The sequence below is a fragment of the Micropterus salmoides genome, unplaced genomic scaffold (genome assembly GCF_014851395.1).
Source record: "Micropterus salmoides isolate LMB-PRFRI ecotype aquatic unplaced genomic scaffold, ASM1485139v1 Ms_hic_scaffold_13, whole genome shotgun sequence".
Lineage (NCBI taxonomy): Eukaryota > Metazoa > Chordata > Actinopteri > Centrarchiformes > Centrarchidae > Micropterus > Micropterus salmoides.
In genome coordinates this window covers 11712859-11736051 of record NW_024040374.1, presented here as the reverse complement: position 1 = coordinate 11736051, position 23193 = coordinate 11712859, and the positions used below count along the sequence as shown (strand labels likewise).

The 23193-nt window shown below is 38.8% G+C and overlaps 1 protein-coding gene across 3 annotated transcripts; it reads right to left on the bottom strand.

Annotated features, from left to right (window-relative positions):
• Positions 1-1188: 1188 nt before the first annotated feature.
• On the bottom strand, positions 1189-21146 carry slc5a5 (solute carrier family 5 member 5). 3 transcript variants are annotated; one of them, XM_038715584.1, is made up of 16 exons: positions 21128-21146; positions 14845-15267; positions 12497-12562; positions 12280-12331; positions 11380-11447; positions 10622-10776; positions 9479-9619; positions 8076-8205; positions 7748-7836; positions 6787-6899; positions 6419-6489; positions 5957-6043; positions 4547-4749; positions 2901-2998; positions 2568-2653; positions 1189-1903 (listed from the first exon to the last, which is right to left on the bottom strand). In XM_038715584.1, exons 2-16 carry the CDS (start codon positions 15208-15210, stop codon positions 1757-1759), a joined length of 1872 nt encoding a protein of 623 aa, XP_038571512.1. In that variant the 5' UTR covers positions 15211-15267; positions 21128-21146; the 3' UTR covers positions 1189-1756. The 3 variants fall into 3 exon arrangements, with proteins under 3 accessions (XP_038571512.1, XP_038571510.1, XP_038571511.1); XM_038715582.1 differs by lacking the exon at positions 21128-21146 and adding an exon at positions 16745-16892; XM_038715583.1 differs by lacking the exon at positions 21128-21146 and adding an exon at positions 16166-16386.
• Between the last annotated feature and the right edge of the window lie 2047 nt (positions 21147-23193).

Here is a 23193-nt window from a genome sequence, read left to right as displayed (position 1 = left end):
GTGTTCAGCGCCTGGACTGTGCTGTAGCGGACGAGGACTCCAACAGGGCCGCAGATGAGTGGTGAAGCGCCGGGCTGGAGAGAAGCAGACGCAACATGGAGGTGGTTGAGGGACTGAGGACCAATGTGCACGGAAGCACGATCCCGCAGTATCATAAAAACATACCTTCAGTTTAGGCCTACCAAATTATTCTGGAAGATGGGGTGTCTGGAATTGTTATGCTTACTTTTGTATAGTGAGAATGGGTGAAAGATTAAGAAATTGCAATAAATGATCATCATGTGATATGAAGTGCTTTTGTACTCATTGGTTATGGATCTGGCAGCCATAACGGATGTGTGGCAGCCACATGTGTAACGTCAGAATTTTGAAGTGACACACAATCATCAGCAGGTGTCAGTATACACTAAACTTTAAAAATGTACAAGCATAATATCCTTTATGACAGGATATAATGACTGTTTCTTATTCCTAAGTCATTTTTAAGGGCTTTTAAAGTTGAGAAATGTTAAGAAAGACGTTCCACAGTGGTATAAAGACGGTGTCCTACTCGAGCAGAAGTATGATTATTGTCCTTAACGCAACATGTAGTACATTTACTTGTGTAGAAAAATACGAAGGTTCAAGTTAAGTTGCTTAAAACTATACCACTCATCAGATGCTCTCCAAATACCTGAGCATCAAAGAATTCTCACCATGTAGAAAGGGAAAAATACAAAAAAAACAATAAAAATTAAGTACATATTTAAGTTAAATACTAGTTTGATAACATACTCAAGCACATATTTGTAGTAAAATGACCTGTTACTCTTCACCTATGTTTGCAACACTATTCTCAGTTTGACCGACCACAGTATGTGTTTTCGTTCCTATCATTTAGTAGGCTAGTTAAAATCTGTAAGGTACCATATTTACAATAAAAAAACAGTAAAGCTACCTCACTGGGATGTGAATGACGCAGATGCAACACTGAAGCTATTGTACACATTCACACATACACATTCATAAAACTGGATCCTCACCCACTGGTAATGAACCTGAACCAGTACTTTATCTTGATGAGCCAAAGCCAACATGACCCGCACACAGGAAAATATTTATGACCCTGTACATTCCTAACGATAATAGACAATTTTCAGTACACTGGTGCTTTTACACAAACATAATAGTCACAGACAGAAAAACCTCTAATGTGTATATATATTTATTTATTGTAGTTATAACAGTTGTGCATAAAACCTACTTAAAAACAAAGAGAAAGTGTTTTTTTTAATACAAAACTGCCAATAGCACTGGTAGAGTGTACATTCATTGAAAAAGCCAACCATTCATAGGAGTAACTAAATGGACGGTAATATAATGTAACAACATAAACACAGAGTGGAGAATGACGAAACCCAGATTCTTCCAGTCACATATCCATTAACAGGAGCTGAAGTGCAGGTGTGCATTGTTACAGATATGGAACATACCAGAATGAATGTCCTGATGAAAGAGCCTTTCAACGATAAAGGAGTTCATAAAACACCTGAGTGGATTTCACAAGAGTCACAACATTCCATGGCAAAATGATAAAGGCCATCATTACTCAGACAGATTTTTTTTAAATGGTCTTTTGTTTTACCCAAATGTTCCTAGTAAATCTGAAGAATTAAGAGTTGAAATGAACAGGATAAATAAAGACTAGTACTAAATATGCTTACTACTACTAGAGAGGAAATGACACTGTTATTAGTGCTATTTGGGATTTTAATGTTTACTTGTCCAACACCTCAACTCTGAGTTGTGATTTAATATTTCCAACATCTGTTTGTTTTTCTTCTTCTTCTTTTTCATTTGCATCTTCTTTATGCAGGTCCTTCAAAGGCACAATCTGTGATACCATATCTGTTGCCTTGTGTTTCTACAAAAAAAGACAATAAGAATCAAAGTGATGGACATTAAGTTAGACACACACATACTGAACAATAACACCCAGGTGCACACTCCCTGAATGTAAGTTCGATCAGCTATGAAACTGTTGTAGTTGTGGGGATAAAGGCTTCTTCTTATCTGCCATTCATCACATTCATACCATAAGTATGCTTCCAACTGAAACGAACAACATGTCAAGCTCTAAGTGGTAATCACAATAGGTTTATCCCAGCATGCACTGTGGACACACCCTGGATACTTTTCCAGTCTAAAAGCAACAGCACATTTCACACAACACATTCAAATTTATATGTGTAGTGCCATTACAAATCTGTTCCAAAATTAAAGGGGTTAGTGTCTTAGTTGGTATACATTGTGTTGCACAATTGCGAAGTGGATATAACATTATTATATAATGGCATTTTTCACCTGAGTCTCAGGTGAAAAACGCTTCATACAGAAAATGTGAACCCATAAGTCCAATGGTTAGCTAGCCAAAGATAATACATAGATATTCTCCAGTATTCATAAAAATGTTGGTTCGTCCCATTGATCCTGTTCTCATACTTCTTAACATTTCTACACTCTATAGGTCGATTTACACAAATAAAACAAAGGGTACCAAAGTCATGAGCTTGTGATATTGTACTTACTCTGTGCTCGGATGGGACATCTACTTGCTTTTTATTCAGATCCCACCATAACAAACCCTCTCTAATATGATTTTTCTTTGTTGGTCCTGTGTGTAGAAAGAAACAACAGAATATGTTCAGTTTCCAATGCAATTAATTGCCACAAATAACAACAGACAAAAATGACAACAGAGTCTTTCTGATATAGTCTCATAAAAGATGGAACATAAAAAGTGCTTATTGCACGGCAATTGTCTTGGATTGCATTGGGTGTTAGATTTTCAAAAATACTGGCAACTCAGTATAGTTTTATTGGCTTGAATAATGTGTCTTCTAGTCTTTTTATCTTCTTACCTGTTGCATAGCTCACAATCAGTCCAACTAGCACAACCGAACTAGTCGCCATGGCACCGAAGTAGAGGTAGGATATGGAGTAGAAGTTCAGCAAGCCCCTAATTTTGGAAAATGTCACTTTTATTGCTGTAACATGCATCTAGTTGTATGCCAGGACTTTATTTTAGCAAACATTATGATTCTATAAAGTTACAGTATCTCACAAAGTAGTACACCCCTCACATTTTAGTAAATATTTGATTATATCTTTTCATGTGACAACACTGAATAAATTACCCTTTGCTACAATGTAAAGCAGTGAGTGTACAGCTTGTATAACTGTAAATTTGCTGTCCCCTCAAAACATTGAGTTCCCCATTGTCGGATTAATAATAAAGTATATCTTCTTAAATAACACATCACACATCCATTAATGTCTAAACCGCTGGCAACAAAAGTGAGACACCCCTAAGTGAAAATGTCCAAATTGGGCCCAGTTAGCCATTCTCCCTTCCCGGTGTCATGTGACTCGTTAATGTTACAAGGTCTCAGGTTTGAATGGGGAGCAGGTATGTTAAATTTGGTGTTTTCGCTCTCACATTCCCTCATACTGGTCACTGGAAGTTCAGCATGGCACAAGAAAGCCCACTAACAGTTTGCTGAAGACAAGCAGACTAAGGACAAGTATTTCTGGAACTGTCCTGTGGTCTCATGAGACCAAGATAAACTTATTTGGTTCAGATGGTGTCAAGTGTGTATGGCGGCAACCAGGTGGTACAAAGACAAGTGTGTCTTGCCTACAGTCAAGCATCGTGGTGGGAGTGTCATGGTGTGGAGCTGCATGAGTGCTGCTGCCTCTGGGGAGCTACAGTTCATTGAGGGAACCATGAATGCCAACATGTACTGTGACATACTGAAGCAGAGCATGATCCCCTCCCTTCGGTGACTGGGCCGCTGGGCAGTATACCAACATGATAACGAACCCAAACATACCTCCAAGATGATCACTGCCTTGCTAAAGAAGCTGAGGGTTAAGGTGATGGACTGCCCAAGCAAGTCTACAGACCTAAACCCTATTGAGCATCTGTGGGGCATCCTCAAAGCGCAAGGTCTCTAACATCCACCAGCTCCGTGATGTCGTCATGGAAGAGTGGAAGAGGACTACAGTAGCAACCTGTCTTAGCTCTGGTGAACTCCATGCCCAAGAGGGTTTTTATTTAGGGGTGAACTCACTTTTGTTGCTAGCGGTTTAGACATTAATGGCTGTGTGATGTGTTATTTTGAGGGGATAGCAAATTTACACTGTTATACAAGCTGTACACTCACTACTTTACATTGTAGCAAAGTGTTATTTCGTCAGTGTTTTCACATGAAAAGATATAATCAAATATTTACAAAAATGTGAGGGGTGTACTCACTTTTGTGAGATACTGTACATCAGTTACAAAATCCAGGCTAAATGTCATACTACTCTGTGCTATAATACACTTCACCATATTAAATACCCCATTACTCAGCTATTCATTCATCTTATCTCACCTTAAGTATATTAGTTTTAGTAAAGATACATTGTGATTATTGATTCTGATCTCTATCTTTTACCAATGTAAACCACATGGGGAGAAAAACTGTTGTATTTCGTTGCAGGCCTTGTTGAACTCACTGACCCCTGGTTATCGGGGTGAAGCGGGGTGGAGATGGAGTGTTGGTCCTGGTTAGGGCTGCTGTTCAGGGTGATGTTGCTGGGTCCACACTCGCCTGTGTAGCTAGGCAGGACACCCATGGTCTCCTCACTGGGCGGGTAAAGAGTTGAACCAACAGCCAGCCACAGAGAGACACAGAAGCCCACAAATATTCCTGAGAACGCCCCCTGAAACACCAAGTACAACTTTTAACAGAACATTAGAGGCAATTTGAGGCAAATGGGACTTGACACATGAGTTGATCTTTGTTGGTGCTTTGAGTTTGAGTTGGCTTTGAGTTCCTTGTAGTAGCTTTGTGTGCCAGGGCTCCAAAAATTATTAGCTGTGAAAGCGCTGCAAACAAATGTTTATGTAAAATATTGAAAAAGAGTTCTGTAGCAATTTTTCTTTTTTAAAATTACACATCTTCTTATCTAATGATTGACTTTCTTTCAAAAATACAAACATGAAACACCCAACACAAAATTGTATAAATCACTAACAGTCAGTGAAGGCAGTTCCTTTTCATTTCCTTTAACTTTTCTTGCTGTTGATAACACAGACTGCTGAGGACAAAAGAGTTCTTATTTCCTGAAAAACTGTGTGGTTAACAGGACAATACTAATCTGCGAGGGTAAAAGGTGGCGAGGAGTTGGGGTTGTTCATGTGTGTTTAACATTCATGTTGACTGCCCTAACAATGAAAGTTGTCTCAAAGAGGTGTGAAGTTAATGAGTTTAAATGGTTTTGTTTGGTTTTAGACAGTGACGCTTAAATCAGAAAGCGATATTATAGTAAATACAGATTCAACAATGGATATTATGACTAATATGGAAAGTACTGACCTTCCTCAAAAGATAGAAGCACTGCTTGGCCTTCTTACGCAAAGTGTTCATAATAAAACAGTATTGGGAATTTACTTGAATGCTTTTAAACAAATGCTCTAATCAGAGGTACATTCCTTTTTCTTAAGGAGTCCTGGTTTGTTTCCAATATTGGGACAAAATCAGTGTTGGTAGCTATTTACTTTTTCACAAAAGCTACAGCTACATCAATATTAAGAAGGCGACAGAGTGGTAGAGGAGAGCTGGCATCTTCTTAAGTTTGATTTACAGCTGAAGCTATGAAAGAAATATCCAGAACTCCACAATTTTACTTTGTATCTGTAGAAAATATGACTAATCCAATCCAACAATGTTTTGTTTTCCCCACAAAATTCTTTCTACACATTTTGTGTTATATCATGCGAAAAAACATGAGAGAATAAGGAAACCATAAAATACTGCCTTTTACCTTAAGGATCTAAGGAATGTCCATTGTGAAAAAAGTTTTTTCTGAATAAGACAATCAACAAACGAGCTACAGTGTACACCACAGGACAAATCCAGCCACTCACCATTTTGTTTGTTGCTGGGACAAACATCCCCAAAATAAATACCCCCAGCAATGGACCACTGACCACACCCATGACGGTGAACGATCCCTGAATAGAGAAGACAAAGGCAGTTCTGGAAAAGCAACCACACACCCCACTGAGACTTTATTACCGTAAATCTTATGAAGTCATCAAATTCCTATTCATTTATTACAGTTTTAATAAATAAAGTAAAATAAATGTAAAAAAAAACAAACAAAACACTTTTAAATAGTAATCACTATGGTTTGTATCAGGCTTGTTTAATTGTTATTGCTAACAAATAACTATTAAACTTTTTTTTGTTGTTGATAATTGACCATTTCATAATCTACTTGCAGGTTGTGTTCCATTTAAAGCTCTTTTAAAGCAACATTTTACAATAACCTGGAGTTGCACAAATTATTAAATCTCATGATATATAGTAATATTTAGGTATTATACCTGAAGAACTCCCCAATCCAGGAAGGAGGAGAGAGCAGCCACAGTGATACAACTAACTCCGTATAGGAGCGCTTAGGGAAAAAAATAAAATAAATACTAAAATAATGAATTGTGAACAATGCATTCAACTTGGTTCCAAAATGTAACAGGAAGTGGTATCATCTACTATTGAGTTGATCTGAAAAATGAAACATGATGAAATTAATTGAAATATGATTTGCACTCCAAACCGTCTGGACTGGTCGAAATCAAGTGGCAGTTTTCTGTCATATCATTACCTTCCGATTTTAAAACACATTGGTGTTAAGACTACATACAAGAGCAAAACAATTCAATTAAGTGGATATATTTAGTGAGAAGCAACCTACACAGTCCTTTGGAAATGAGGATCAATTTCTTCTGGGGCATGTGGAGCAAATGAGGTCGCAGCAGATCCTCCATCGTTACTGCAGCCATTGCATTGATACTTGTGGAGGCTGTGCTGTGAAAAAGACATGTAACCCCACCTCAGCAGCTTACTGGCCATGTTTACACACTATTAATATTTTTCTTTTTGCTTCAATTAGTGACCATCACAGCCAACAAGGAAGGCAGATTGCCCCAATATATTTAAATAAGGTTGATTACTATCTTGAAAATTCAAAGTATTACGTTAAAAGTTCTAAAGAAAATATATTTATGAACTTTGTTATGATCCTGTACCAAATATAGACAGTAGTAAGACATAGCAGAGGTGTGTACCGCAATATATTTGGTAGTACCACTAGAGGCCGCCAAAATTGGACATTTTCAAACTCTACACATTGTGGCATTAATGGGCTAGAATTAGTTCCCTACAGTGGTGGAAGAAAGGGTCACAGGATAAATCTGAGATGATAAAAAGGGGGAGGAAAGAAGAAAGAACATGTTCTGTACATACATTTGTATTAATATTTAAAATTTTAATCTAATCTATGCTTTTATGTGAAATAATGGAAATGTTTCCCTCTCTGAACCTCAACCAGCTATTTAAATAAAACCATCTGAGAGGTTCGTGATCATGATCATGATCATGTGACAAGGGGCCCCAACCACAAACTGCTTTTACTGTAAGAGGTTACAAGGCCAACAAGGTTTAATCTTAATCTAAAAAATAACTAGTAATAATAGCTCTGTAGTCCCTCTGAAATGTATTGAGTAGAAGTATAAAATAAAAGTACTTTAAAATTATGCTTAAGTACAGTATTTGAGTAAATGTACGTAGTTACTTTCCACCATTGGTTCTCTGTAATGTTAGGGGAAAACATGATATAAGTTTAGTTAGGTTTAGAGAAACCAAGAGTGAAATACCTCAGGGTCCCGCTGTATGCACAGGCAAGGAAAAGACCTGGAAAGCCAGGGTAACCTTTGAATATGTCCAACACAAAGTATGCCATATACTTCATCAGATGAGAGGTGGGGGTGGGGGAAATAGTGGGAAAGTTAATATATGTGTGTTAGAAAAGTTTATTAATTATTCTCAGTTGTTCTTCATTGAATAAATGTTGCATTCTGGACAATGGAACACATGTGAGTGGATTAACAACCCTGAGAGTGAAGTCCAGTAAAAACATAACTTATCTGCACTACAATACCAATAACAGTAACAATTATCTTTTTTCTGCAGGGTCTTCAGTACCAGATCAGGGGCAGAAATTTTCCCAGACTTCAGTGGATCACAGTTGCTGTAATAAGCGAACATGACAATGCCACAGGTTGCTGCACTGCCCACAATGAAGCACAGACCCACTTGGTTCACAAACAGCGCCCTGCAATCAAAAGCAAACATCATTATAGTGACCCAGGTTTGCTGCTGGCTCTCCGCATTTCCACTATTAATATCAATTACCAGGTAAGGACAAAATTCAACTTCAGATTTGAAACCTTAAGGGCTATTTATCTTTGTGTGTATCTTTTTTAATGCAATTAAAACAAAACCTATGTCCACTTTTTTATTCTGTCAATGCTTAAATATTTTCAAAATATTCACATTTACTCCAACCACTTCCTTCCTCATAAGTCAGCAGAAAAAAAATCTTACAGGAGAATACAGGAAAGATACTGAAAATAAAATTTCTGATTAGTCATTGCAGAGCAACAATGCCTGACAATATAAAAGGGCTACTGAATATAACCTTTGTCTGATCTACCCAACAAGGAACAAAACTATTACATTTCTCCTTGCGAAAACAAAAATGTCAACCTAAAACAAACATGTGATATGTGAATACCCAAATAACTCTGCCCTTAAATATTGGCTTTTAAACATCGCACCTTCTGTCTAAACACATTGGTAAGGAAAAGAATGTCTTTCTTACTGTTACTGTAAGGGATACTGGTGTTGTCTAGATATGTGTCACCATTTAATGTTTGTTGTTTAGTCCAGTATCTGCCAGACCAGAAGATTAAACTAAAACTATGTTTATACTGCAGTGTCCCACTATGGCTTTTAGCTGCTCGGAGGGTCAAAGTCAAAACTGGGGGAAAACATTGAAAAAACAACATCAAATAAATCAGAGAATCCATTCTTGAGAGCCTCTTTCTGTAAGCACCATGACATCAAATCCTCCTCTACAGCAGCTGTCATAGCCTTATAGCACTATTCCTGTATGAGTTACAACTCACAGGAGAACAGCCATAGCACAAAGTAAAGTTGAGGCCGATGTGTATTTTTTTATTTTAAGTCAGAATTGACTTAAAACTACAAATGTTATCCTCATGGTGGCACTAGAGTAAAAGTCAGGGGATCAAAAGTCTGTTGATTTCATACTCTGGGGACTATGAATATCTATACAAACTTTCAAGGCAACCCATCCAATAGTTGTTGAGATATTTCAGTTTCTGCAGTTGTATGAGTGCCCCGATGTCCAGACAAAAATATTTCATTACTCTTGAAAGAGAGAATCAGTTATTTTTCTACAATCTATAAACTCAACCCAAATTCAATTCATGAAGGCTTTCAAATTGGTGTTCTATTCTCCTGAGATAGTACATCTTCAAGTGCTAGAACTTTGTATTTATACCAAAAAACTCTCCACTCACCACTGGGCCTCTCTTTCTGTTCTGCAGGAGATGTAGCGCTGGACTTGAGCTTGGTTCACCCCGTACATGGACAGCCAAACAAGTGCACCCCCGACAGATAGGCTCCAGAATGAATAGCGCCGCCGAGGGTCAAAGTCAAAACTGGGGGGGGGGGGAATTGAAAAAAACAATTTCAAACAAATCGGGAGAATCCATTCTTTAGAGCCTCTTGCCATTATAACACCTGGAGTTTACATTAGAGGGTGACACGGTAGTGGATTTTTACTCTAGTAGCATCCCACTGCTGCAAAAATATTCCCCATCCCCATCGAGTAAAAAAGAAACGATGTCCTGTCTCTACCCCGGAAGAATGAGTCCTGTCCCATCTCATTCCTGATTTAAAAAAGGAAATAGTATTTATTCATATAAGAGCCGCATTTTAAATATAAAAACTGAGCTATGATTCCAACGAGTCCAATCCCACAGGGATCCCGAATCAATTTCAGCCTCTAGTTAACATAAAGATATTGTTGATAGTTTCTATTTTGCATGGGACATTCATACATACATTTAAATGTGGCGATATCCTTGCTAAAAATTACATAAACTCTATGTATTGTTCGACAAAAAAATCATAATGCCAGGTCCACAAACTAGCTTTTTCCAGAGCATTGGACATAATTTCATAGATGCAAAGACCATCCTAGAAAACAGACAGGGGTTACAATTTCTCCCTATACATATATCCACCTGATATCACATGACTGAAGTTCCATACTTAGGTCCTGTGATGACAACTGAGCAAAAGTTAACCAAACCAAAACCAAGGATGTGTTTGAAAGCATAAAAAGCCGGTTAGTGAACCTTGAGTTAAGATTTCTTTTGTCAAACTTCTGTTTCTAAGAATGAACGTTTGTGCTCATCTGTGTGTAGTTATTGTAAAAAAAAGAGTACATGAACAATACCAGTAGTAACCAGTAGTATTTTCCATTAACTAACAGCCTGAAATAATCTGAAATGGAGGTTTTTAATCATAAAAAGGTAGTTGATACTACTACGAAGGACCTGTAGTAGGACGATGATAAGATTGGGCACACACAGTACTGCGGAGTCAACCAGATATTAATGTGTTTAAATGGGAGGGAAAAAACTGTGTTTTTTTACTGATTAAAATTAATCCGTGATCCATTATTGGCGATCTCCAGTACCAGCGCAGGACCACCAACCATAATTGTGCCGTGGATGAAAATGGCCACAAAGCCCAATAACATGACGAAAATCTGGAACACATCAGTCCAGATCACAGCTTTCATGCCACCCTGTTACACACAGATGATGGAAGAGACAGACAGGGAAACACACCACAACATCTGAGACTTTTCCAAAAAAACAATTTAAGGGCAAACAGTAACAAAATTGTTCGTATCATGTGTCGTCTGAACACTTATCAAGACAACAGTGTTTAGCAGTTCTGAACAGGCGAAGTGGGCGTGCTTGTTGTATTAATTTGGAGAGTCCCATAAATTGTCAAAATCAGAAGTCGTGTGCAGGCGTATATTGTTTTATTTTACTTAATTTACAAATCACCTATTCTAATATAAATGTAATTATCTGTTTTGTTATGTATGTAGCATGAAGGGACTACAAACTTTCATTTCGTTGTACCACGTTATGTTATATAATGATAAATAAATGAACTTGAACGTTGATATACACAGCTAAATCTTCATTGGCTAGAGTGACATAATCACTTGCAAATGTGTAGCCTATTTTAAAAGAATGGGACTCCTGCCTGACGGACGTCATACTGTCAAATTGTATGTCTGCACATTTGAGTCTCAACATAAACCAGTCTTGTCTAAGAGTGCCTACCCTAAACGCAATTTGCTGGTTTGATTTGACGGAAAATAAATTTTCCTTACCAGTGTGGTGTATAGGGTACAAATGATCCCAGTAGAAAACAGAGACACCCACATGTTGAGTCCAGTAGCTGAAATAAACAAGTGTTAATGTGTTAATATGGAATATCCTTTTAACACCTTATTCGTAAACGTAACACTGTTTGAACATCAGTAAATGGCATCGATTACTCCTAGGCAGCAAACTTGAGTGTGTCAGAAATGTAACAGAAGAACAGTAATAAATGACAGCTCACCAAAGCACACTGTGTGCTGCGAGGATTAATTGTGAAAAAAAAGTACCATGTTTGAATGAAGAAGACTACCGCAAACATGTGATGACATGGTAAAACTGAACCCATAATCGACTTCTGTCTTCCCATACTACAGGGCTTTTGTCCTCTTCATCTCATGCAGTATCTGCATGTATTGCTCTCCTGTAAATCCCTTGTGTGTATAGGTACAATACACCTCTATACCCCTGCTGCTTGTGGACAAACTATGTGATCCTATTAAACATTAAAAAAGAGATTTGATGTTCATTCTTCAGTGTTTCAATTTCTTAATGTAAAATTCCTCCAACCCCTTCTTCTGTAGCTCATGTCTCCTAACTTCAAACATCATGTTCACAAGATGGTTAATTCTTCTTTCACTTTGGCCTAACCTTGATAAGAACAGGAACAAATTATAGAACAAACAAAGTATCTGTTACCATACACAGATGATACACAGTTTTTTCCCCCTGGGTCCAGCTAAACCTCGCCAGGTCTTGTTTTAGAAATGCTCTTATACACATGTATAATATCATTTGTGAGTAACGGACCAAATATCAAAGAATTGTGGGAATTATAACAAAAATGCCAACTGAATGAAGACATCCCATTAGTTCATAGAGACAGAAGGACATCAGGTGATCTGTCCTACCTTCGTTGAGGATCAAGGCAGGTGCATAGATAACAATCCCTGTATAAAGAAGCTGAGAAAAAGGAAACAAGGAAAGCAAACAAGGAGACACACTGGATATAAGAAGGTCTAGAGGCCATGCATGGTTTGTGCAAATAAAATAACTGCCTGCCAGGAGTTAACTGGGTCTGACCCAAAGCAAATATTTGCATGAGAAAAGTTGTAATGTCTGTCTTACCGTCGCCACGAGAAACTGGACACTCCCCAACAGCTGCATCCCTCTGCCAAATCTCATCTTCAGATACTGTGACAGGCAGGCGGCTGGAGTTATAACACGGCACAGTATCTTTGCACACATCCCTCATCCTTCCTCCGCTCTTGTATTCATCACGTTTAATGACCCACAGGTGCATTTCAATATTGTGAAAAAGAAATCCCGACTCTATTCCTACACTATGATTGCTTAGAAAGAGTTACTCTTACCTTAGGTATTTTAATACCTAATTACGCCTAATTACGTTAGTTAGTTTAGTGTACTTTGGTTAGTTGGTTTAAACTCTCAAAGCAAAATCGTATCTATCTTATAGTCCACTAACATCAAAAACTAGGGATACACCAGTCCAAATTTTTCAATTCTGATACAGATACCTGGGCTTTCTGATGCAGACTACCGATCTGATTCCAGTGTAAAATTAATACGCTGTTTTTTTTCATGCAGAGGAAAAGACTGGGAATTATTATTTTATGTGTAAGGCAACATCAGGTTTGATCAAGTGTGAAATACTTCCAAACTGCTGACCCTCTGTTTTTAGCTCCCTCCATGCTATGTTAGCTCTCCTTGCAAAATGTTGGGAGGTCTAGCAGCGCACTGCTGACAAATTAAATGGATCGGCCCCCTTGTCACAGATAACCAATCCAGCTGTTTGTGTCAGTATCAGGCCGATTTTCGATACCAGTATAGTTAACCCGATACCAATATCAGATATCCTGTATCCTAATAAAAACCATCTAAGAATGTTCTTGTTCCTTTAATAAGTCCTCTATAATACAGGTGCATCTCAGACAATTAGAATATCGTGAAAAAGTTCATTCTTTCCTGTAATTTAAGTCAAAAAGTTAAATGTTCATATATTGTAGATATATTATACAAAGTGAAATGTTTCGGGACTTTTTTGTCTTAATCTTGATGATTACAGCTTGTAGCTCATGGGAATCAAAAATCCATATTTAAAAATATTAGAATAAAGAATATATTATACAAAAATGCTGACTTTCTGAAAAGTTCTTAAAATAGGTAAATTTATGCACTCAGTACTTGGTCGGGGGTCCTGTTGCAAGAATTACTGCATCAATGCGGCGTGGCATTGCTGAGGTTTTATGGAAGCCCAGGTTTCTTTGATAGTCTGGTGCATTGACTCTGACAGATAAAATGTAGACCAACACCAGTCATGGCACATCAAATCCTCACGGAATACAGAAACTTCACACTGGACTTCATGCAACTTGGATTCTGTGCCTCTCCACTCATCCTCCAGACTCTGGAACCTTGATTTCCAAATGAAAAGCAAAATTTACTTTAACCTGAAAAAAGGATTTTGGACCACTGAGCAACGGTCCAGTTCATTTACTCCTTAGCCCAGGTAAGGGTGTCACTGAGTGTCTTCTGTACAACACACAAGTCAGAAGTCTTCTCCATGATTGTGGTTGTGTGTACTGAGCCAGACAGAGAATAATGGCTATTCTCAGGTCGACATTTCTGTATTATACATTCTTTATTCTAATTTTCTAATATTTTGAGATAAGAAATTTTGATTTCCATGAGCTATAAGCAGTAATCATCAAGTTTAAAACCAACAAAGGCTTGAAATATTCATTTTTATTTGTAATGTATCTAGAATATATTAAAGTTTTACTTTTTGAATGAAGTTACAGAATTTTTTAAACTTTTTTTTACAATATTAAAAATTTCCGGGATGCACCTGTATATGTATTATTATTATTTCTAAATAATACAAATTGAAATCTTTAGATCTTTGCAAACAGGATACATGAAAGTAAAATATATTAACTGGGATAGTAAAGTGTGATTTATACTTCTGCGTCGGGTCTACGCTGTAGCCTATGGCGCAAGCTACGCATGTGGTTGTGTATTTATACTTGTGCTTCTGCGTCTGTGTCTGCGTCGTTCTGCAATTACACTGCCAAACACTAATTGGTGGCAGTGCTATAGTGTCCACTGTGTCGACTTTTGGTGGTGGGGCAGGCTAACTTCAGGTTTAGCCCTCCACCAACTTGAATAGGGGTGAAATGATATACGTGCGGCTGACTTTCCAATGTTATCGAGTGAAACGAGTCATTTGACCACTATTAAATTTACTTCAAAGCACAGAGCACTTCCTGTCGGCTCAGAGCAAACCAATCACAGTTCTTATGGTCAGCGTCACCCCGATGTGTAGTTACATTTTTGAGGAGGTGCATGTCAGGCTACAGTGTAGGCTATGGCGTATGGTACGGGGCTACGCGTAGGCTACCCTGTCAATTCGATGCAGAAGTATAAATCAAGCTGAACTGGAAGCTCATTATGACCTGATTGGTGCTGGTGATGCCCAGGCGGAAAAAAACTGGCAGGAAGAGGTAAGCTGTCAGCAGGGAGTTGATGCTTTGTCCGAGGCACATGTAAAGGAATTTAAAGCCATAGCGAGAAGCCTCAGAAGGAACACCCAGAACCTGGACTGCTGACATAAAACTGGCACAGAGTGACAGCCCAACAGGCACTGCTGGCATGTTCCGACCCCCTGTGAAGAAGTCATCAGCACTGGCGTCCATTAGGCGCTTCTTCAAGGCCTGGAAGAGTCCGATGGCCATAGAGATAAACAACATGCCAGCAAAGACTGCGTAGTCAGCTAGGCCGAAACCTGGTCTGGATGGTTCACTGGCAGACGGCGGTTCCATTATTGTACTTTGAAGATTTCTGGCTTGATGTGTTGTGGATCCAGATGTTTAGTGGATCTGTCAGTGAATTAAAGTCAATTACTGACCATACAAAGAATGATGGAGACACAAGGCATATGTAAACTATTCTGGGTGATACCTGAAAAACTTTTAAAACTCTGCAGACTTAAGCAGTTTGGAGTGAATGGATAGACATACAAGGCACCTGACTCTGTTTTTTGTCTTCTACCAACATCAGTGCAAACAATGCAATTAGTCAAATCAATGCTTTCTTTAAACCAATCATTCCAACATTAACAACCATCATTATCTCCCTAATCCAAGTTTTTATCTAATCCTTGCCATAACTGAATGACTAAGACCTAAACGTAAGCTAGTGCTAGAGTGTCTGCATCTTACCATGGCTGACCAGAAAGATGCTCATGTAACAAATGCTGCATGTCTAGTTATGAGTGGCCTGGCAACATTTAAAGTAATGATCAAAAAGACTGTCTAGAGTATTATTTTCCAGGCTACAAAAAAAAACAAGTGCATTAACATGACATCACATTACAGAGGGCTTAAGTCCAAACCATATTCCTTTTCTATAAAGGCTATATGTTTTGCAGCTTGTGCATACAGGTGATTATTAAAAATACAAAGCACCTTTACCTTTACTAGAATTAACCAGAAAAGATGACAAAGATAAACTAACAAAAAGAGTGTTAGTCACCACAGCAGGTGCTACAAGCATTTTTAGGCTACAGAAAGCATTATTAGGATAGAGAAGCATTAATAGGCAAAAGAAATTAAATAAACTGCCACTTTACGACTTTAATCTGGGAATGCTTAGTTTCTTGGAATAATACCCCCTCCCCGTCTTGATTTTAATTGTATCTACAATGGCCCAGTCTGTTCTAGGTTCAACTTCTCAGCTCATTCATTTTCAAAGCATAAAACAACCAGTTCACTCAACCTGGCTGTCCCACTGCACTCCAAGGTTTTCAGACATTTTGTCACAACTGTGACAGGGATTGTCAAAAACAGCAGTCTAGCAGTGAAGCATCGAGCATGTTAGCCAGGCCCAGCGTGCACCAGTTGATCATGCAACATTGTGGTTGTGGCTGAGCTCAGACTTTAAATCAGCGATGCTTTTCTTCAGCTTTGAGACGGTAAGGTTCCAGGATTCACCCTCAGCCAGCTCATCCACAGTTTGACCACGTCACATGCTAAAAACAAGATTCCACAGGCCTACAAAAACAACCTCCTCAGTACAAGTGAACATACTGTATTAGTCCAGCCACCAGGCCAAAAACAGCACAGGTGAGCTACCAGCAGCGGAGGGAGTCGAGAAGTGTCCCTGTCGAGGCAGCCAGCTTAAGATCCATACATCTATACGAATGGCATGTTAGTCTCAATAAGGTGGCATGTTTCCTGCAGTACAGTACAGTACAGGCAGTGCATAGTGACTGATCTACTATGAGAGTATTTCACTCTTGGACGACCAAAAAAAAGATCCGTGCAAACCAGAAAATGATTTACGAGTACAACTTACCGTAAACTCCCACCCCACCAGAACCCCAATGCTAATCATTCAAAACATTAGTCGGAGTGGCGATCAGGAGTACCGGGATTAACCTGTGGGCCGGACACTCTGTGGCCACTTGAACAGCCCTGTTACTCAAAAACAAGAGCGAGATGCGCCACCAGCAGCTGAATCAGTAAGACAGTAAACAACAGGGACAATATAAGCAGCATTTGGGTTTGGCTAACGTTAGCTGGCTATTTAGCTAAATCAGTGTCTCGTCAATGTCACTTTCTGTGAACAGATCAATCACAGCCTGAATGGAGCGGGATTTTAAAAAAGTTATATGTACTACACCAAACCAAAGGTCGAACTTAATGTATAAAAAACAACCCCAAAATGAAACAGCTGTTACTAGAATTAATATTATACTTGTGGTAAGTTATATACAATTGAAATTATATTGAATATAGTAATTATGAATATTTTAATATCACTAACTAACAGTTTACTATTATATTAACAATATACTTTTAATTTAATGTTATACTAATAAAGTCATTTATACTAGTACCTCCTCCAGGTTGTGTCTGTGCTACACCGCCTACACTACTAACATTATTCTTTACTCAATTTATTCTCTTCACCTTTGTTCCCTCCTGGCTTATGAATTCTGTTGTATTGATCAAGTGGTCAATGAAAGTTATCACATATATCATTGCAGGCAAGCTAACATTATCTAGTTTAAACCAACTAAAAGCACAAAATCACACTGTTTCACATGATTTGCAGTGATTTTGCGCACAAAAACATCATAGCCTATGTAAGACAATGAATTTTCACAGGAAATCTGGCCAGTCCTTCACATAGAAAACAGTAGGGCTGTACAAGCTGTTATAGTCAACTGAAAAAGTTGGTGAATGCCTCAATTTTTAGGTGAGGTTACAACCTGATCACATATAGGCAATAAAAATGTTATAAATATATTTAAATTCCTTTTAAAAAGGTGTGTGGCTTACTTAATTGGTTAGAGCTCAAAGTGGCGCGGCAGTTTTAAAATATGTTGAAAAGGTATTCCTGTATATACCTTGTTTATGTCAACGAGCTCATGGCTAGATTGGGAAACCATGGGTTGACTTACCAAGATGATAACCAGCTTTGTGTGACCACAAATCCTGATCGCGATTGTTAGGGTTAGTGAAGCCATTTAACAAAAAGATATCCTGGGTATGTTGAACTTGCTTCATAGTACAGACCCCTTGGTACCCGTTCACACACACAAACACACCTGCAGCAAAGCTAACAAAGCTGACCAGTTATGATCAGCTATCACAAAACAGACAAGAGAGCACTGACCTATCCTTTGTGTGCCCCAGGGAATGTTAAAATCAAGGGCAACTGGACTTGGTTGAAGATACTCGAAGACTTTTCATGCCTCATACAAGATTCCTTCAGTTCTGACTGACTCGTCGGGAAACTGAGCTATTTAACCTCTGTGGGGCTGTTGTGAAGATGATTGATACCACTGGTTTGTTAGTGCTCATGGCTGTTGTAACACAAGTCGTTATGTTGATCCCCACATTAGGTTAGTTGTTTTTATCTCCTTCAACAAATTATGAGATGTTTCACATGCTCCTAAAAATGCATGTGCACATTTTCGAGTGGCCTTTTATTGTAGCCAGCCTAGTGCCTCGTGTAGACTAAACGACTTTCAGTGTCGGCCGATGGGCGTGCTGTTCACACTACACAACTTGATGTCTTGTGACGGGAGTCTTGAAGTCATTGTGGCGTTCACACTACGTGACTGATCGGTGACAGGAGGTCACACACTACGCAAGCTGACAGCGCTGTGTCACCCGATGCTGGTCTCCATGCAATGCTCCGATGCTGACCTTGATCTTTGAGTTCAGCTCATGATGAATGGGGGGAAAAACAAAAGTGCTGCGTTTATAATTTTGTTCAGTGTAGATAACATTAGGGGTGTGCATCTTCACTGGTCTCACGATTCAATTACGATGATCCTGTCAACGATTCGATATAGCAATGTGTCACCTCTAGGGGTGGGAATTTCTAGGCACCTCATTACTAACGAGGGCTACGTTGCAATTGTAAATCAAATAGGATAAAGATGTATTTTTCTCACTGTGTGACTACTTGGTACTTTTAAAAGTATTTGTAACAATCCAACTAAGTAGGTAGTAATGAAATGCAGCTATTTAATGTTACCTTATATAAATGTAGCTAATGTTGCATAGAATTATTACTGACCTCTGCTGCTGCTGCTGTTATTAGAATAGATTCAGATATGGGTTGAACTACACACCTTACAATGCTCCAGCCAAACCACGATTACTCCGCCTAAATATATCTGTTAATTTTTTGGTTTCGTCTAGTGTAGTTAAGTTAGATGTTTGTATATTGTAAGTTGATATTGTAATCTTGTATTGAGCACCATGGGCCTTGAGAAACAGCATTTCATTCATTTGTGTACTCAATAGCAGCCAAAAAACATCCTACTCAGCTTCCAGACCGCAGTCTGAAAAGGAGATGTTAGCTAGTGCTAACCGCCTTCACTTTTCCAGCAGTTGAAAAACAGACAGACAGACTTTAATAAACACACACACGCACACACACTGTGACCTACACTTCACATTTACCGTCAGACTGAAACTTCGCACTCAGATTTTCCGTCACTGTCACTTTCTGCCGCCTTTCACGAAGCTTTGAAGAATGAGGAGAAGACACAAGCTAAGCAATACCGTGCTCCACAGTGTGCGGGTGAAAATCATTAACATTATTAGCGCATTGATTTTATTAATCATGTGAAAGATTAGCAGCGGCAGTCATCAACAGCCGCCTGTCTGTGCTGAACACGGAGCGTACGTCTGTTGTGTGCACACCACAGACAGTCCGGTGCTGCACTTATTATTTTCTGCATTTTATATTTTGTACAATGTACAATTTGTGTAATGTTGATATTCACTATATATTCATTATCTTAAGATTCTAATAATCTATTTAATAAAGGTGGGAGGATGGTAGTGGGTTACGTAGGAGGGCCCCTTAGTCTGGCTCAAGGAAACACAGCATGTCGGCTGTTTGGTTTTTATGTTTGCCTTTTGGTTGGCAGGACTAAGAAGGCGTGGGGAGGACAGAGAGAGAGAGAGACGGTGAGTAAATGAACCAGGTCAGAAAGTGTCTAGGTAGTCAAGACCACAACAGTCATGTTTTCATCAATGTTTTTTTATGCGCATTTGTGTATTGCACTAGAAAAGGTTGATGGAAATGGCAAAATTTTGAAAAAACTTTCTCAATTTTGCTAAAAAGGTTTTAAGCCTGCATTGCTAAGCAGTACATTGATATTGTGACAGTACTGGTTCTACAGGCCTCAGGTCAAAGGTGCTTGAGGCCCTTGAGGCTGCCTTGCTTTAGGTGTTAAGGGCCCTATATCCACTCTGAATTAATTTCCAGATTACACCTTCGCTCTCAAAGGTAGACAACAACCAGTGCTACAGGCTGACTTTGTTTATAAAAGCGTTCTGCACACGTAGCAGGTATGCCCCTCTTCTTATGCCCTCTAGAATGGGTGTCGTCACTCTGATTGGCCCTGAGGGAATTACCCAAGTGTACTCAATCATTGCTGAGAAGTCAGTCTCCACCCCCTGCTCTGAATGATCCTCTAATCAAGAACCAGAGTATTGTTGATATTGGGCCAAACGTAATGGTAAAAAGAAATTAAAAATATCAGCAAACATATGGACTGCTACAATATACTGTTATCAAATGTGAACTCTCCCTGACCTCTATTTATTTATGTCATAAATATTAATACATAAATACTGTTTGCAGGGGGGTTAAAACTTTTGCAAAGCACTGAAATCAGGTCACATTCTGATTAGTGTCTGAGCCCACCTAAAGGTCTAATCCTAATCGCCTCTTTAATGACATAATCATTTTTTGTACTGCATAGTATTCACTAACTGCTATGCCAGGCCTGGTTACGACTGCACCTCTCAAACCCCCACACCCCCTGACACTCGGACTGTGAATATATACATTAAGAACATGCATGTTTTCCGCAGCGTCAGCTCTCTGGACATCAGCAGATTCTTCTCTGTTGCAGCTGCTGATTTGGCTCCTTCCTTGTGTTCCATTCTCACACAGTTGATCATGATTCTTTCATGTGACTTATGTATTTGTAACCTCAAAGATGCAAAGTGCAATAGAGATAACAAAATACTTTAATAAAAGTAAAATAATTGACTTTTAAAAAATACTTTAAAAGTAGGCCTACACAAAAAACGAGTAAATGTAATTCAGTAGATCCATCCCTGCTGAACATTACCTGTTGCCAAAAACCAATCTGCTTTTTTTCTAAACGAGAAAGTTGAATTAACATTTCAAAAGACTCACCACTGGCACTCCATTCAGTCCAGTGCTCCCACTCAGTGAAAGGGGAATGTGCTGACAGCCTTCTTCAATCCTTAGCAGCTGCCTCCATACACCTTCTTTTAAAGCTGCGTGCGTGAGGCGTGTGCACACCGTGAACATTCCCTTAGGTTCCTCCCTAAAAAAATGCCACTCAGGTGTGTATGGTGTGAGGATCAGGTAGGTTGCGCACTCGGAAGTTTGCTGTGCATGACCAAAAACAAAAAGGATGGTCTAGTTGAGGAATGCAGAACCCTGCTGGAAAATTAAAGTATCCTAGTGTCTGAAGTGCAAGATCCTTGTGTGTGAGTGTGTGTGTTTCCATAATATGTTTGCATTTGTGTGTGTGCTTATGAATGATGGAGAGATAGTGATACAGAAGGGAGTTGGGGAAGAGTGGGTAATAAGAGAGTGACTATTCAGCAATAATGTGTGACTACTGTGTGTATGTAAATATGATCTATATACAAGATATGTATAGTCTTCTTAATACATAGTTCACCAGTAGTCTTTATTGTACAATAGGGCTGCAAGTAACAGTTTTCATTATTGATCTACTGACTCTTCTTGATGAATCAATAATTGTTTAGTCTATAAATAGTGGAAAATCGCCATCATAATTTCCCAAAGTGCAAGATGACTGGCCTATACTACAAAGGGAATTCAACCTACTCAGAGTTAACTCGGGGTTAACAGGCAAACTCAGGGTTGACAAACTCTGACTGCCTACACTGGTGTTAAACGGTACTATGATGGTGAATAAGATGTTGGTTAGTTCAACCGGGTGTTAACTTAATTGAAGTTGTGTGCGTTTGCACAATAGGGGCGTGTTCGGCCGTGCAGACAGAGTTTTTTCGCAACGGCGCATGCTCTGTATTTTCTCAAGAAGAATGCACGTTGATTGTCAGAATATGAGGTGTTTAAAGATACGGTAACAGCTAAATATAATATTGTGGCGGCCGACAAAGCCAAAAATAGCCCCAATACCAAATTTATATGCCGACCCCTGACCTACAGCATTAATAACACAGCATTAATAACACTGTAACAACACGACAATGGTGGAGATACTGCTAGATATTGAGAGTTTCCTTAAAACCTAACATAAAAGTTAAAACTCTTATGACTCCGTTTGTACACATTAGTTTCTAACATATATTAAACCTGTGTGAGAACGATAACACCGTTTCAACAGTTCAGTACAAATTGGAGCATATAATCCCCGTCCCCGTGAGCGTACCCTGCTCTTGCAGAGCAGCATAATCCACATGTTCAAATGGCACCAAACGTGACTCTGCACTCCCTTGGGTCCGCAGCAATACACTTGCCATGTCTGAAGTCAACTGGATGAACAGTTCCTGACATAATCGAAATACAAACACACAGACAGACACACACACACACACACACACACACACACAGACCCCCAGACCTCTCAGCTAATACTGGAAATCACAAATCCTTCACCGCTAATTGCAAGAGCTTGAAAGAGATGGATGAGGTGCACATATATGGATGTCAGCAGCCTATGCTCCAGCTTGGTCAAATCATGCTAAACTGCAGATTAATAGATTCATAGCTTAATAGTTTTCAGTTATAAAATAAGAAAAGTCAAAGACAAACCAGAAGCCCAGAGGAAAAATGCATATACAACTTCACTTGAAATAAACTGCAGGAAGACAACAAAAATAAAATTACAGGAGCACCTCAAAGGAAAATCTTTTCAATTTCAATCTATTGTAGGAGAAAACTCGGCAGGCAGACCTATCGCTCAGATTTGATCTGAATTAACAATTGTTTTATTTTTAACAGTTTGCAACTGCTTAACTTGTTTTGTCATTACTTAAATGTAATGCCTTTGCAGCTTTTTTCAGAGACACAATTACAACATTATATCAGACATATTGCCAAGCCTCTCCACCTTTTTCTGGTTAATTATGTGTAGATTAAAACGAATGTGTGCCAAGGGCGTAAAGTTGGGAGGCCAATGGCCCTTTCACTATTTCCTACCCCACTGCTTTGACTGCATGCACAGTTGTGACGCTATCACG

Excerpts from the sequence above, each read along its gene's own strand:
- slc5a5 (XM_038715584.1), bottom strand. The coding sequence starts at position 15,210 with ATGGAACCGCCGTCTGCCAGTGAACCATCCAGACCAGGTTTCGGCCTA. Across the intron at positions 2,654-2,900 it reads GATTGTGAGCTATGCAACAG|GACCAACAAAGAAAAATCAT; the intron begins GTAAGAAGATAA and ends TTCTACACACAG. Across the intron at positions 1,904-2,567 it reads ATGTCCCATCCGAGCACAGA|AAACACAAGGCAACAGATAT; the intron begins GTAAGTACAATA and ends CTTTTTTTGTAG.